The sequence below is a fragment of the Lepisosteus oculatus genome, chromosome 4 (genome assembly GCF_040954835.1).
Source record: "Lepisosteus oculatus isolate fLepOcu1 chromosome 4, fLepOcu1.hap2, whole genome shotgun sequence".
NCBI classification, from domain to species: domain Eukaryota; kingdom Metazoa; phylum Chordata; class Actinopteri; order Semionotiformes; family Lepisosteidae; genus Lepisosteus; species Lepisosteus oculatus.
Genome location: NC_090699.1, coordinates 64781974 through 64797744, shown reverse-complemented (window position 1 = coordinate 64797744; position 15771 = coordinate 64781974). Strand labels below are relative to the sequence as shown.

The 15771-nt window shown below is 49.0% G+C and overlaps 1 protein-coding gene across 2 annotated transcripts in view; it reads right to left on the bottom strand.

The window, feature by feature from the left end:
• The window catches only part of cacna2d2a (calcium channel, voltage-dependent, alpha 2/delta subunit 2a), a 253399-nt gene that overhangs the window by 226583 nt on the left and 11045 nt on the right, over positions 1-15771 (bottom strand). For both annotated transcript variants that reach the window (XM_069189531.1, XM_069189532.1), the window contains exon 2: positions 10812-10893. In XM_069189531.1, coding sequence (XP_069045632.1) covers positions 10812-10893 — 82 coding nt within the window. The remainder of the gene's footprint in view (positions 1-10811; positions 10894-15771) is intronic.

Here is a 15771-nt window from a genome sequence, read left to right as displayed (position 1 = left end):
CTGGACACTGAGTGACCGGAGAAGGAAAAAGACACATTCAATGGGAAGGAGCTCACCGTGGAAGACTGAAGCCAAAACGTCTCAGTTTCTCTGAATGAGAGACAAGCTGTCCTAAAGCTACAGTACATCCAATGTAATGTTAATACTGTCACTGGAGAAAACAGCCCTGCACCTCCACACATGAAGAATACATGCCATATGGCAGTTTCCTCAATGATATTCTTAGCATGAAGCAATTAGTGAAACCCTGAAAGATGGGAATCCGTTTCTGACACGTGTGAATGTGCTTTCGCATTCGACAAACTTCCTTAGAGAAGGTGGGAAGCTACAGATGAAAGATTTAAAAACGCCATTTTTAACCTAAACATCTGAAATATTTATACCCACACCTTATCTGTCACATCTATCTGCAAGACTCTGAGAAAAGTGTCTTCACATTGTTGCTTTGCATCTAAAATCACCCCCCCCCCAACTCAATACTACAGCAAATTAAATTGACAAGGAAAAGGAAAATAGCAAAAACAAAATTCTTCCCCTACCCAACCTGCACATACACAGTTGGGCTGTCTGACTGCTAGACTGACAGTGGTACTGTGCAGATGGCCGTGAAATGTTTTAAAATAGTATAAGGTCAGAAAAGAGTCTTGCAGACTTGACAGAAAGTAGGCTTTGGAAGTAGAAAGTTCTGCAGAGTTGGCAAAAAGAAATGAGCGCTTGAACAAAGAAGAATAAAAAGCACTTTAATCCTATTTTAAGATAATACAGGGTATTGTCTTCTTTAAGGAGAACCAACACACAGTCACTTTGTCCCAGAGGCTTGAAATCATTTGGGTAGGTTTGTCAAGGCTAGCTGCACCAATGAAAAAATTGCATTTCTATCACTAATACACAAAAGGCTCTCCCAGCTTTCCTTAAAGCTATAGCTCCTCAATCCTATTTAAAAAAAAAACCTCCACAGTCATTCTCAAAGAAAGGAAAATCGTATGTACTGCACGAGAGCTCAATAGCAACTGCCTATCTTCGGCTAGGGGCTTAATTCCAAACAGCCTGGGAGACAGGATGGCCAAGTGTCTATACTTATTCATTTCACTTCCAGCTCCGAGGAACTGGGCGTCAGTTCAGGTAAAGACACGGACTGTATAACATGGGTTTTGAGGCCTTACCCTAACTAATCCCCAGAGGACCAACATGGTGCAATTTCACAAATTCCAGCAAGAGCTTCGCTGGAAAGAGCCCAGAGAGAAAAGACAGACCATGTCGCAGGTGTCAGTAAGCTTTAGCAATCAACCTGCTGTGTGTTTTTCTACCAACAGCCCACCTTCTGAGAGGTTGATATTTTCCAGCTTTATCACATACAGTATGTACCTCATAAACCTCTGTACTACTGCACACACCGCCCGTGCAGGGTACGCAATGCATATTACCGTCTGCATGCAATTTTTATTTTTAAAAGCCTCTGCCCATTACCAAGACTCTGCAAGGTAAGACCACTTAAGCGGCACTTAGACGTCTCGCATCTGCTCGTGCGTCTTGTGCTTCACTTCTGATTCCTTTCCACTAACCTGCGAAGGAAAACAATTTAAAGAAAGCGCAAGTCATTTTACCTGGCGAGGAGGTCCGTCATGGTATAAACCAACTACTTTGCAAAATGCTGTGGGCATGTCCAGTAGTGATGGTAGCTAACAAGACGCCAGTGCCCACAGAGTACTGCCATAATCGTGGGGATTCGCTGTAAATAACAAATATTCGGGGGGGGGGGGCTGTTTTAGGTCATCTGTAACGGCCCCTGGCCTTAGTGATCCCTTAAATACATTCACACTGCCAAGGGAGGTCCTGAGAGACGACAGGTGTCTGAACACATCGAAACCAGGAAGCAGCTGGCCGAGGGGCCAGCGGACCGATTCCCCGGAAAAGCCGCTGAATGGATTGAAGCCAGTGATACCTGCCGAGAGCTGTCAGATAGGTTTTGGAAACTGTGAGACAAAACAGCCGTGAGCCGAGCTGGCTGGGGAGAAGGGATTACGGCATGTACAGAGAGAGAGAGAGAGATGTTACCATTAACGCTCGGGACGGGACAGCGGTTCGCTCGTCCCCCGAGGACTGTGGGCCGTGGGGGAAGCCGAGAGAGCAGGAGCACAAACGGGGTTGAGCGGGGTGAAGAATATAACCACAGGAAATAAAAACAAGCAGGACGGAACAATAAACTGCTGAATTTTAATCATGATCGCGGTAAGAAAACTGAGATACCAAGGCTGGATTTTTTTTTGGGGGGGGGGGGGGAGGGTTACAGTTGCAAAAGCCAGCACAAAAAGCGATTTCTTGGGAACGTTTCTCCTCGCGCCTGTGAAACGAGGGGCTCCTGCTCTGTAAATGCGAAGTGGGGTTTGGACTCGGGTCACCCGGGCCAGCGGGTAGCAGTGGGCACATGCACCCCGGTTCTGCTGCGGGAGACGAGCGGCACCGCTTGCAGAGCCACAGACAGGAGCTGCTACAAGCCCGGCGCTGCGGCTCAGAGGAGGGGAGAGAACGGCGCAGCGGCAAGGTAATTTCTCGCTAAAGTCACTCAGCCTTTTCGGCGAATTATTGACAGGAGTAAGTACTATTAAATCAAGACCCAATTACATTGATCAGAAGTCACATCAGACAACAAATCAGCGCTCCTATTCCCCAGTTTCTACACGAGGCAGCTGCTGCAGCTTAAACCTCTCACTTGTGTGTGTGTGTTACTCAGCCTTGGAGAAGAAATCAGTGTTGTTGTTGTTGTTGTTGTTGTTGCCTGTTGTGGTTTTGCACATTGCCCGTTGTCTCTGTCTTTCTTTTCTTACGCCATCGAGTTGCTGTTTTTTTCTGTACTGCTTACCGTCTGAGAGCTAGCTAAATAGCATTTCGTTACACCATATACCCGTGTAGGAGCATAACGGCAATCAACTTGAAACTTGGAACTTGAAGAAATAAAGACTGGGCCTATTGCTCCCAAATAACGCAAACGCGATGCCTTTGAACAACACGCTGCACCCAATGGCGCATGAGTCATGTGGATGAGTCATGAAATTCCAGCGTGCTGCACCATGCTTGCAAGCAGCGGGGAGCTCGGTGTGGTCCCCACTGTCCTTTCCACTCTTCCCTGTGGAATTCAGGACCACGCCTCCTTTCAGAGAGCGACGCTCCAACTGCTTTCTGTCGCGTAGCAGAACTGTCCAGCACGTTTCTAGGCGCTTGCAGGTTTCCAACGGCGACGCAGTTTGTTGCAACGGCAGCCCAAAAGCCATCTGTTCCCTTCCGAGCTGGCACTTCCAGGTTACGAACCTGAACAGGAGGAAAACTCCCAGAACCTCGAGGGGTTTCATTGTGCTTTTCCGCAACAACACCCCTTTGAACTTTCAGCCACGCGCAAGCAGTCCCTGTCACAGTCCACAGCACTGACGACATGGGGAGGGGGTGCTAATATTTTATCTGTGACTGCAGGTGCGAAATTTAATGTTGGGAAGCCATAGTTTGCATGAAGAGTTGCAGGGGTCCGGCCGCTACGCTCTCCCGTAGTGCTCCCCCCCAGAATCCTCCAAGACGCAGAAGGATGACACCCCGAGATCAATTAGTCATTAGCAACCAAATGAGCAAGACAGGTTACAGAACAAATGATGTCTTTCGTCCTATCTTACACCCTTGAGGTTTAAAAACAAGTTTTACAGATCACTGTACAAGCCACTTACTTCTTTTTACAAGAAGTATAGTATGAGGAAGCACAGCAGTCAGCATTGCTGCCTCCCAGTGCTGGGGCCAGGGTTCAATTCCGGACATGGGGTGCTGTCTGTGTGGAGTTTGCGTGTTCTCCCTATGTTCGCATGGGTTTCCTCTGGGTACTCCGGCACTCCAGTCTCCTCCCACAGTACACAGTTAAGCTGGTAGGTTAAGTGGCTTCTGGGAAAATTGCCCGAGGTGTGTGTGTGTGTGTGTCTCCTGCAAAGGACTGGTGTTCCTTCCAGAGTGTAGCCTGCCTTGCACCTGTTGCATGCTGGGATAGGCTACGGCTCCCCGGCAACCCTGAAATGGATGAGGCCGTTGGAAAAAGAATGGCTGGATGGATAGTATATCGGGACCTCTTAATTCCGGCAAAAAAGCACATCTACAGGAAAACATGAAAAATTGTGCAGCATTAAAAAGCATTAGGAACATTACAAATCCCTTTGATGGCAGCGCACCAAGGAGCCTGAAAAACCACTGTCATTTCTACAGCCGCACTATTAATATATCCGAAAGAACAGAGCCACCGAGCTCTCTCGCTTTCCACATCTCTTCTTGTTGTGTGTTTTTTTTCCCTCCGAAGGATCAGAGAAAAGCAACTGTGTGTTTTATTTCTCGCCTTCCTAATCCCCCCTCTCTTCCCCACGCAGTTTTCCTCCGCTTTCAGAATAAATCAAAGCGCAGCTTTTAGTTCCTTTGCATGAGGGTTTCGATAGCAGAGGCAAAAAATAATAATACGGGGAAAAAAATGAAATGGGATAAACCTATTTTCAAAGAGACACAGGCAGCCTCCCAGGTACTTTGTCAGATACAGAAGCAACAGGATGGGGGGGGGTATTGTGGGGGGCAAATAGAGAGGAGTCCAGTCACATGCTCAAGCCCTTTGCATTATTCATGCAGATTAGCCTCCTTGTGCAAACGCAAACGAGTGCTAAAAGGCCCAGCACGCTCTGACGTCAGGGGGCAAAGTCACAGAGCCCCACAGCGACTCCAACAGGTCCGGCGCCGCTAGAGGAGCTGGGTTTTCCCAAACGGGCACGCCTCTAGGCCTGTGCCTTTCAGCCAGACGACCCCGGAAGTGGGTCGATATCTGGCGCAGAACGGGGGCGTGAACTGGGGGCAATGGGGCCTCGACACACCAGTGGAACGGCGTGAGGAAGAGGCCCAGGCCTTCGTCAGGTAGAGCGGCTTTCCTGGCAGTGGACGGAGCAGGGCGAAACTGCTCCCGGCAAAATTCACCAACCGAGCCCCGCAGCGACGGAGGCCATAAGGCCCTGGTGCTGAGCCCCTCGGAAATGCAGCATGGACGCCGGGCTCAGGGCCAGGAGGAGCAGGGCAGAGCTCTTGAACACAGAGAAGCCACTCAGGCTCAAGAAAGTCGAAGTGCTGGCCTGGACCCAGTTGCTTAACTCGACGTCCCCCACAGAAACGGAAGTCGTTATTCACTGCCGTGTGCCCTAAAACGCCCGGCTGCAGAGAGTGCTTTGCAAACCCAGGCAATATTCATGCCGATACCCCGCCGATACGGGGTCAGAGACAGTAACCCGTCGATGCGAGACCCACACCGCCACCAGATATCACACCGACAGGCGCTCCACACCAGCCACATCGCCGGAGCCGTTTCTCAAGACCACCAAGAAGGGCTTTCAGCGGGAGAGGAAGAAGGAAAGGTTTGAGGAGATCTAAGAACTTCAGGGTTGCTCGGTTTCTTAATGAGCGCTGAACATGCTGTACTACATTTCTAGAAAGTTTTCAAAACCTGTCACTTTCAATGAATTCGACCGTTTGATGCTGGCTTAAAAAACAAGTAAATAATGGGTCTTATTTTCTTAAGACTGTAATGCACACAGCCTCCATTGCTTGCGAGAGCCGGCTTACCAGAGCGGTGACGTCACCGCCCTTCCCTGGGACCGCAAAGGGCTGACGGGAGATTTCCCTTTGGCTCAAGAGGCTGGGTCCCTGTTGAGTGACACCAGAGGCCCGGGTTCGAGTCCCCGACAGTGGGGGGCCGACCTGAGGCGGCAGCGGCGAGGGTGACCATGTGAACCCCGTAGCGTTACAATACATTGGGTCCCTGTTATTCGTTACCTCTCCTCTATTCATGAGAAAATGTTTGCAATATTATGTTAATGTGCTTCGTACTTACATTTTGTCTTCTTCGTGACAATAAAAGCTGCAGAGCTGGGATTGACGTCACCAGCAGGTGGAACTCGCAGCATTGTTATATTGTGGGTGATGTCACGGCAATTATTCTCCCACAGTTCCCTGCGTAGTTTTCCCGCCTTGGCTACTAAGTAACAGTCTCTGGGGGAAACGCATCTCGTGAGTGTTCAGCATAAAAACATTGTGTGTGTGCACCATAGTAATTTATCCCCTAATTTCTTACGGCATAACGTTCCTTGAAAGTCATAGTAAGGGCAACATAAAGACCTCTTCTGTTGACGTCCATCCTGGCACTGTTATTTTTTTTATCTATTGTAGCGAGCGCTCCAGCTGCTGGGAGGAGCTTGACTGCCAGTCGCACGTGTGTCTGCCGGAAACACCCGGATATTTCCGCTCAGTCCGGACTGTGCTGCGTATGAACAGTAGGGACAATTATTTTCTAATTGTGTGTGTGTGTGTGTGCACTCAGAAAGCCATGAGCGGGCTGTCCAAGGGGTTCACTTTAAGCCAAGACCCTAACCAGGCCCGCCCTGTGTATACTGTCCAAGACACTGAAGATATGAAAGGGTCCGTCTCTTCCAGGAGGACGCTGGCCTTGACTTCCATCTTGGGGAGGTTGTGGAAAAGCAGTAAGATCTGATATTCGCACCCAGACACGCAGCGGAGCATTTGAGTCGGGTGCCTTTCTAGAGAAATAGCTGAGCTGATAGAGCTTTCGCGCCTAACAGCCACGTTCCTGCAGGTATCGGGGGGGTTTTTTGCATGTGGGAAAAAAAAACGTGCGAGATAACAAGCATCTCCGGTATTGCTTTACCCATCCTCTGCAGGCTGAATTCAGCTCCGAGGATATTATATTAAAAATTCAGCACCTCAGCTGCTGGGCTAAAGGCTGGCTAGAAGTGGCTTAATTCGATATTCGATCGTTAACGGTGCTAAGGTTTGTGTCTGTTCCGACTCTGTCTTTGCAATTAGTCCTGATGAAAGAGTGTCTGGGCACCCAGGCTATGTCTAACGCCACCCCAGCCCTAACACTGAGCCACACTACTCCTACTGCTGCTTTCACCCTGCTATGCTACACCAGAAGGCAGGCAAAAAAAAAAACATCTTAGCACGTATCAGAGGGTTGGACATGTGTTTTGCAGAGAAGTGGAGGGCTGTTGAATGACCTTTCCCAGTTCCGTCCTCAGGAGAAATCCCAGGGGATTTGCAACACCTGTTCAAGGCTCACTGGGATACAGAGGGGGAAGAGCACGTTCCATCTAGGCAGTGGTTTTCTATGTTATCAGACTATATGTTTCTGCAGTCTTAACACAGGTCAAACACTTGGATAAAAGCCATCCCTGACTGTTACTGTAAATGTTCCTATATGATACAAAAAGAAGGTGGCACAGTGGTTTGCTGGGGCACTGAGTTTTTTACCTGGGGTGCTGTCTGTCTGGAGTTTGTATGTTCACGTACAGTAGGTTTCCTCTGTGTGCTCTGGTTGCCTTCCACGGTCCAAAGATGTACTTGTGTCTTAATTAGCTTCTGGGAATAGATCCTGACATGAGTGTGCCTATCTGTGCCTTGTAATGGTCTGGTATCACGTCCAGGGTGTACTCCGCCTTGCGCCCGATGCTTTCTGGGGTTGGGAAAATCGGGGGTTTGATCGTAGCTATTAAGCTGCTGACATCTCTGAATGAAAGCTGTTTTCCGTGTTTATGTTTGTGGTGTTTCCTTAACGTCCTTGTATTGGAACGCACATGCAAACAAGCACTTCATTGCACTTGTGCAAAAGACAATAAACTGAACTGAGACTGAGACTAGAAGATCGGAAGAAATTGTACGTGGTCTTCAGAAGCACTGGAGTACGGATCCTCCTGCTGACACTGCACAGTGACAAGCAGGAGCTATAAATCGAGCATTGTTTTATTTTCCAGGGGACATTCTGAAACATCTCTCTCTCTCTCTCACTCTGAAATCCCCATTTTTGGTGTGGAATTTAATAAAAAAATACAAAAAGAACAGAATACTGGTAGACATACATTCCATTTGAAAGCTGAACTTTTTTAAAGGAGTCAAAACAACTGAGGAGCAGGCCTTTTAAAAAGGAATTGATAGAACAAGCACATTCTGACATAAAGGACAAGCGTATCTGGAAATTACAGACGCAATGTTGGGAGATTAGGAGGGCTGTTATTTTCTCTTCTCTCTCTCTCTCTCTCTGATGGAGCTACTATTTTACTTCAATTGCCCAATTTCAATATGAGATTGAGCGCTCTTTTCAAAAAGCCAATAATTGCTCGTTACATTTTATGCAAGTTTGCATGGCAGAAAATTAAAATAAAAACGCTCTGGGGGGGGTAGAAGGCGCATGTTGGTAAAACATGATAATCACACAGAGAGGAGAACTAACTGCAGTGACCTAGATAAAGCTGGATTCTTGAAATACTCTTCGGAAGATGAGAAGTAAGAGAAAGGTTACTGGGGCACAACAAGCAGGGGAAAGCGTTCAAGTAAAACACCACGTTCATCGGCCGGGCCCTGGTGAGATGAGCCGGCTCGTTAATAAAATAAGGGGTTAATTCAGCGGAACCTAGCCCGCTGGCCAGACCGTGCGTGGTGCATGCTGGGAGCTGGGGGGGGCGGCCCACACCGCGAGCGCCGATGACCCAGCAGGCCCAGGAGACGGCGGGGGGAGGGGTGGGGTTGGCATCACAGTTTATGGGTTCCAGGTTCGATTGTGAACTCGGGCACCTGTCCTTGTGGAGCCTGCATGTTCTCCTCATGCCTGTGCGTGGGGGGTTTGTTCTCACAGTACCGCGAACATGCTGCCCAGGTTAATGGGTCCCTCCAAATATCCACACCCCAGTGTGAGCATGTGGGTAAGTGTGTGTGTGTGTGTCCCTGTGATAACACAGTCATTGAAAATGGATGGTACTCACTACCAGAGTTTTTTTTTTTATGTAGCAGGTCCCTGGACATTGGCTTCCTCCGTCTAACGGCGCCATTAGAAACTGCCTTTTGCCTTTTGCAGTTCTCGGAGAAGCGAGCAGCAGATGTCGCATAACCATTTGGGTAAAAGGCTACTTTCAGATCGTGCTCCAAGGAGCGGGCACCACAGAGTCTTAAAGCTGAGCCTTTCTAGTTGACTGTCAGGTTCTAAAGGCGACAGGACTGAGTGCGACTCATGAAGAGAATGAGGAGTCAGAGACCCAACTGGATTTTCTCTCCCCTTCCCAAAACTTTCTCCCATGGCTGGCTGTCACTCCGGTACTTCCCGGAGCGACAGGCAGCCTTCTTATCACCCTGTGCATCCTGGGAGGATCTTGGTCAGCACGCATGTATAGAGGCATCCGTTTAGAAAATGGCTTTTGCAGCCCTGCTGAGCCATTTAGTACACTGTAGGCCTCCCCCTGTTAGGGCCGAGAGCCCCCCACTGCATTATCTCTGCTGTATTACCCCACAGCTCTTGGTAACCGTGTGTTTTCTCAACAAGTCTCTTCAGGGAACTGGCTGCCATATTCCCCTCTCCGCCATCTAAGGACAACCCTGTCTTCTGGAGTTCCCACTCCCTCAGGATGACTGGAAACAAGGAGTTCTTACAGCAGCTTCCTCTAAGTTTTTTTTTTTACTAAGACACATTAGTCACCAGCAACCCTGAAAAACAGGGAAAGCACCTGGATGTAAAGAGCAAAGTATAGCTCTCAGAATACCACTAGAAACTTTCTGATCCCATGGTGGGTCCTGTCCAGTTAGTTTACTGTCGGTTTCCCTTCATTTCTGCTCGGATCGGAAGGCTGGGCTGGCGGCAAGTACTACGCAGGGAGCGCATCGCCGAAGAGCCGCGTTAAACGAGGCGATGCGGTTTCAGAGCTAATATAGCAGCACAGGTGGACAAGAAGGACAAGGTGCCAACCTTTCCTAAACTGGCACAAAGCAGGGGGCAACGTGGAGTTTGCCACCGACAGCCTGCTCCTCCGGGTGCCAGCCTGCGCAACTCTGCAAGGCCTGGCCCGCCTGCTCTCACCGCGCAAGCAGGAGAAGCCCCACTTGGTCAATTATTCAGAGAGACTCCCGTCCGAGCTGACACATCCTCCTCGAGATCCAATTAAAACGGGAAAGGCAACACAGAGTGCGGATTTCACCAACGGTTGTAAAACCTTAACACCACTCAGCGCGGCTCACTCTCTCCCAGACTGCCAACCATCTGTCACACGGCACCCAGTGCCAAGATCCAGTGTCACTCTGACACAGGAAAGACGCGTGCTAAAGCATCTGGTGGCTCCTGTGTTTCAGGGTTGTCCCGATTAAAGCGGCCAACCTGCACAGTCCAGGGCCTCAGGCAGCGACTGCCCAAGCTGGGTGCCATCCTCTGGAGTCTGATCACCTTTCCAGCTCAACCAACACGAGCAGGTAGTGAGCATACAGGCACCAGGGGCCGATTTCCAAGGCACATTACTCCAGAGACGCATCAGAGTCTCCCAAAGGCATTTTTAAAGGAAGCAAAAAATGAGCTTTAAAGGGAATCAAAGGAAAACAGAAATGCTGTCCTTTCACCGCTCAGAAATTCAGGGGAGTTTGAGAAAAGGTTTTCTGAAGTCGTTCAGCTTTGAAAACTGTCCCATAAACGCCTTAAACTTTGAGCGTGAACTACAAAGCCTTAAATATCTTACAGACAAATTTCCACTTCTGTGATTCTGGTCTCCATTCCTCTGATCCCCGCAGCTTTTTTTAAAGAGGAGGAGCTGTGAATTGCCAAGTGCCGGAGAGCAGAGTCAGTGACAGCTTGGCTGCTGTGGGATCATACAGGCATTTTCATACTGTATGTCCTCATCATGCAGGAGGGAAACCCCAGCACATGGACAGCCAGTGCACAGCTGGGGCACCTGGGCCAGAAGAAAAAGCAGCCTGGAGGAGCGACTCACCCCTTTCATCTGCTGGGCTCCGCTGACCAGCTGCAGGACTCTGTCGATCTCTTGCTCGATGCGTCCTGCCCAGTGCATCATTCTGGAGAGAGAGAGAGGAGAGGGACAAAGCTTTTAACGTCCAGAACAGTAGCAGAGTGAGACCTAAGCACAGTGCTCTTTTGAGTTAATAACTTCCCCTCCACCTCCTGTTCTATTCGAGGAAAGAGGGACAGTGAGGAAGCAGTACTTGTGCTTTAGGCTGTTGATCCAATGCAAGTCTTATGGTTTGTGGTCTTTCATGACATAATGCTGAGTCACCATTCAAATCTCTTAAACGCACACCTGCCTTGTTAAATGAACCCCTCAGTCAATCGCTTTTATCGGGTCCTTTCACCATGGCTGCTCTCTCGTGGCTCTTACAATGACTCCTGATACAACAGGCCGTGGACAAGCCACAGCAGAGGACTTACGATTCGGTCAAATCAGCAACATTTATACTTCTTACAAATTAAAAAAAAACAACAACAAATGACAACATGCCAATTTGTCGCAGAAAATACAGCTCACAAAGGGCTTTGGATGCCGCACGTTCGCTGGAAGTACTTCTGTACCCAAAGGGTGGCAGGGGTATGGAACAAGTGAACAAGCTGGTTGGGCTTGCTGTGGCAGTCGATACCCCTCAGGAGAGGGCTGGGTGAGATGCCCCGATCCGGACAGCAGGCGTTTCTTTACACAGAGTCTGGAACAAGTGAGCCCGCCATGTGGCTGAAGCAGATACCCTGGCTTCTCTCACGCGGCCACCAAATGAGATGCTCAGATCAATTAACGGCGAACAATGGGCTAGACGGGCCGAAAGACGCAGCAGCTCGCCAGGAAGATAAATAAATTGGCAGTTCCGACAGAGAGTGCGAAATGGCAAAGAGCCACGAGCCGGCTCTCTTGCTGATTACCGAGACCCTCCGTGGTCAGACTGAGGGAGCCGCAGAGGCACAGCAGCCACAGCCACAGGAACGGAAGAGAAGGGGGATTGGAAATCTACAACCCAGAGCGACGGAGGCTGACAATTTCACCCTATCTGACCGGTGAGGACAGATTAACGAGTTCTGTGTTCCTGTGGGTCTTCGCCACATTCTTGAGAAACCGTTACAATGTAGGATCGTTCTCTTTTTCACTTTTTAATAGGGCACTCGTTTTCCTTCCATTTGAGTTGGAAGAATATCTCTGTGTCGCGTTGCCATTTTTAATTGTGGAGGTTTTGCATGAATAAGTGGACCCTCTATCCCTTTCTTTTTCAGCATTGCTCGGGAGCTACAGTATCTCGCACCAAAGTAAATGATGTCAGACAGGCCTGAGAATTTTCTTTATATAAAAAAAGAAGCCCCTAGTTGAAAATCGGCTTATTTCTCTAACACTGTACCTGTTAGTACAAGACTAAATGATTTTTAATAAAGCTGTTTTTAGAAAAGCTAAATGATTTAGAGCAAAGGTCTCCAGCACTGATCCTGGTTTATCCCACATGTCACCCCAAATCACCTATTTATTGAAGAATAAGACAACATGCAGGTTATCTACTAAGCATTTAAATTGTTCAGCTACAGGAACTTTGGTCTTTAAGGGTCAGAGGGTGTCCTGCTTTTTAGTGTTAAATAATTACTGAACTACTTTTAAAATCCACCTGTTAAAAGGATCACATTAAATTAAATTGTTCCAGGTCTTTAGAGACTGCTAGTCTAATTTAATGGCCATCTATAACACCAGCTGGGTGGGGGCTCTGCTGGTCCAGGGTTCGAGACCCCTGATCTCCGGCAGAAATGTCTGCCAGGCTCTGCCGAGGTGAAACACACAACCTGGCAGTCTCTCATCTCCAGAGATCTGGGTTTAATCCAACCTAAACCACATGCCAAACAACCGCATAACCAGACACAAAGCTGGGACCTTCAGCAGCATTCCTGCAGAATTCTGTACATAATCTCAATCGGAATAGCTAAAGCAGCCACAACCACTCTTGCGGGAAAGAGAGGGGGAACTGGCCGTAAGCGAACCAGTATATACCAGTATATGGGTATAAATGGGGTGTGGACATATAAATAGAGGGACTTCCGGTAACAATGTACCTCCAACATTTTCCTACAGGAGACTCGCGTTTCTCAGCGTCTGAAGCCCCAGCAGTGCCACATGTTCCTTCAGGGCCGTTAATTGAGAGACCTGGGCCTCCAGTCTGTGGGAGCCTCCTGCACAGCGCCTACTCACACCCCCCAGCAGCAACAATGCAGCTGGACTGCGCACCTGTCTGCTCTATTGTGACAACATTGTATCCTCCCTCTAATCGTTTCTCTAGCTCTCTTGAAAGAGCCAAGACTGTTGCACAGCATGCAGGCCGACATGCATAATTTAGAGGGCTGTTACATAAGCTCTTCCCCGTGCAATCAATCCCTACTTTTAGGACAAACACAGAGCAGCTGTGTTTGAGGTGAGGGCCCACAAGCACCGTTGAGAGCCTACACAACTGTCCACCCTTCCTCCATCTAACCGCAGGAGCCTATCCCAGCAAGCAACGGACGCAAGGCAGACAGGACACAGTCCATCACAGGGCACACACACAGGCACAAACACGCACACACTCACACCAGGGCCAGTTTCCCCAGAAGCCAGGTAACCCACCAGCCGGTCTTTGGACTGGGGGAAGACACCAGAGCACGCGGAGGAAAGCCACACCAACACGGAGAACCCCGGCCTTTAAGAGACTGAGAGACCCTGCAGACCCGCTGGCCTGCCGGGGCCAGAGGTGTGCCCCTCTAGGCTGTAGGATTATATAAGTGCATGCAGTACGATTCATTTCTATTCTTTAAACCCACCCTCCACCACAGTACTGTGTAAGTGCATGCTTTTCCCACCTCAGGCTGTTCGCACCACAAGCAGCACGGCGAGCCACAGCAACAGTCAGCGTTTGAGCAAACACAGCACTTCTGTGCTAAAGATCCATGAGACAGTCCCCTGAGGGGCTCCTGGCAGGTCTCATTAATCATTCAATTTTTGCTCTCTGATGGACCAAGTAGCTTTTTATAGGCTTGGAGATATTCAGACCCCCAGTCTCAACCACAGGGACCGCCTGCTCACCCAACCCTGGAACAAGCCAGCCTCAGCACCTCGGTGCAGAAGATTAACTGCAAAAGAAACCGAAGCCGGGGAAATGTGCTAACAACCCCAGTTTTCTTTCCATAAAAATATCGGTATCTACTGTACCTCCGAATGAGCATCCCGTGTAAATATTTTGGTTCGAGTGCCGAAACATTAAGATGTCAATTACTTAAAAAAAGCTTCTAACACTGCAATGAAAGCAAGCCACCTCTGACTGTTATTTTGTTGCGAAACAAATATTTCGCTTGACTTTTTCAAGCTGGGATAACGGCATGGAGCAAAACCCCATGGCATCCTGTTGCAATGCAGCCCCTCCGCTCCGACATGGGGGCCAGAGGATGTACTGGCAGCTCCAGGGCTTTCGGAAGCCGTGTGTGGCGTTTGAGAGCCCCTCGGAGCTGTACAACTGTGCGCCGACCTGAGGAGCAGCCCCTGTCTGTTTCCCAGCCGATTCAGAGGCATCAATTATTCAAACCCAGCCACAGTGCTACATGATTAAGGCAATGCAGTAACTTGGACCCAGATTATGCTGGTAATTTGAGGCTTGCAGGCATTACACCCATTGTTCCTTTATTTATGTTGCATTAACTTCGCTCAGCAGGCCTCAGTGACGAGAGCTTTACTGCTTGCGTTTCAGCACTATTTCCTCACGGCACCCTCTCAGCAGTCAGAGGCCACCTGGGGAGCCAGATCGCCGATCCTGGGCGGCGAGGAACAGCAGTGTGCTCTGAGGGCCCCGATCTGTGCTGGGCAAATGAAACAAGCACAGTGAAACTTGACCACACCACAGGGTGGTTCAGTAGCCGGCTGGTGAGTGGTACATTTCAGCCATTTCCCTGTGAATCAACGATAGGATCCCGACAGCCTCAAGGAAACAGGCCCAGATGGATCTATCTGCCAACTTATCACACCATCGTAAGAAAAAAATGTATTTTGATATAATTAGTTTTAAGCTGGTTGGAGGGATTCTACAGTGCTGAAGTGCAGAATAAATGTGGGCACTGACACTCCACCTGAACAATAACAAGCACCTAAATTGGTAAGACTGCAACAGTCAGACAAGTCAAAGAGGCTTGTTCTCTGTCACAACAATGCCTTTGGGCCACCCGGCATGCCAGGTGTAACTCTAACATCACGGGAAGCCAGTGCAGCAAAGCCATGTCAGGAGTTACTTTAATGGACCACCCTGTTTCCTTCTCAAGTAGGGTGTAACCAGTGAAGCAATTTGTCGCCTTTGAAAGAAAAACAAATTATAGGAAGAATAGGGTGTGATAAATCCTACAGAGGCACTGGTGATGCCTGGCGGAGTCTGGACGTTCTCAGTGCTACACGGCAGAAATGCAAGAACTACAGCTGAACAAAGGCGACAAAATAGACGTCCGTGACAGAGGTGGGGTGATACCTCACTCTGAGCACACCCGAGTACTGGCTGTCTCCTAGTAAACAAAACCACACTCAGAAATGACTGCTCCTCTAAACAAGATGCATTTTGCTTAACAATCGTGGATTATTATTCAGCGTTTTACTCCTGCTCCAGTGGCAGAAAAAACAGCGCAGTGGTGCACGGTGATATTCCTCTCGGCAAGCGACGCACTCCTGTATCGTCACGGCTATTAACGAGCTTGCAAAAGGTCCCGTTTCCCCCCTTTTCTCAAACAATTAAATGCACAATTTTGTTTGTGTCTCATATCAATTTCCTCAAATAGCAGCGTTTTCTGTTTAGCCTTTCAAAACACCAGAGAGTTCAGCAGGGCCAGTGGAGCAATCTCATTAAAGAGACTCTTCAGCGGCGTGTGTTCTGAGCAGTTCGCACAAACAATGCCACAGAATGCTTCAACGT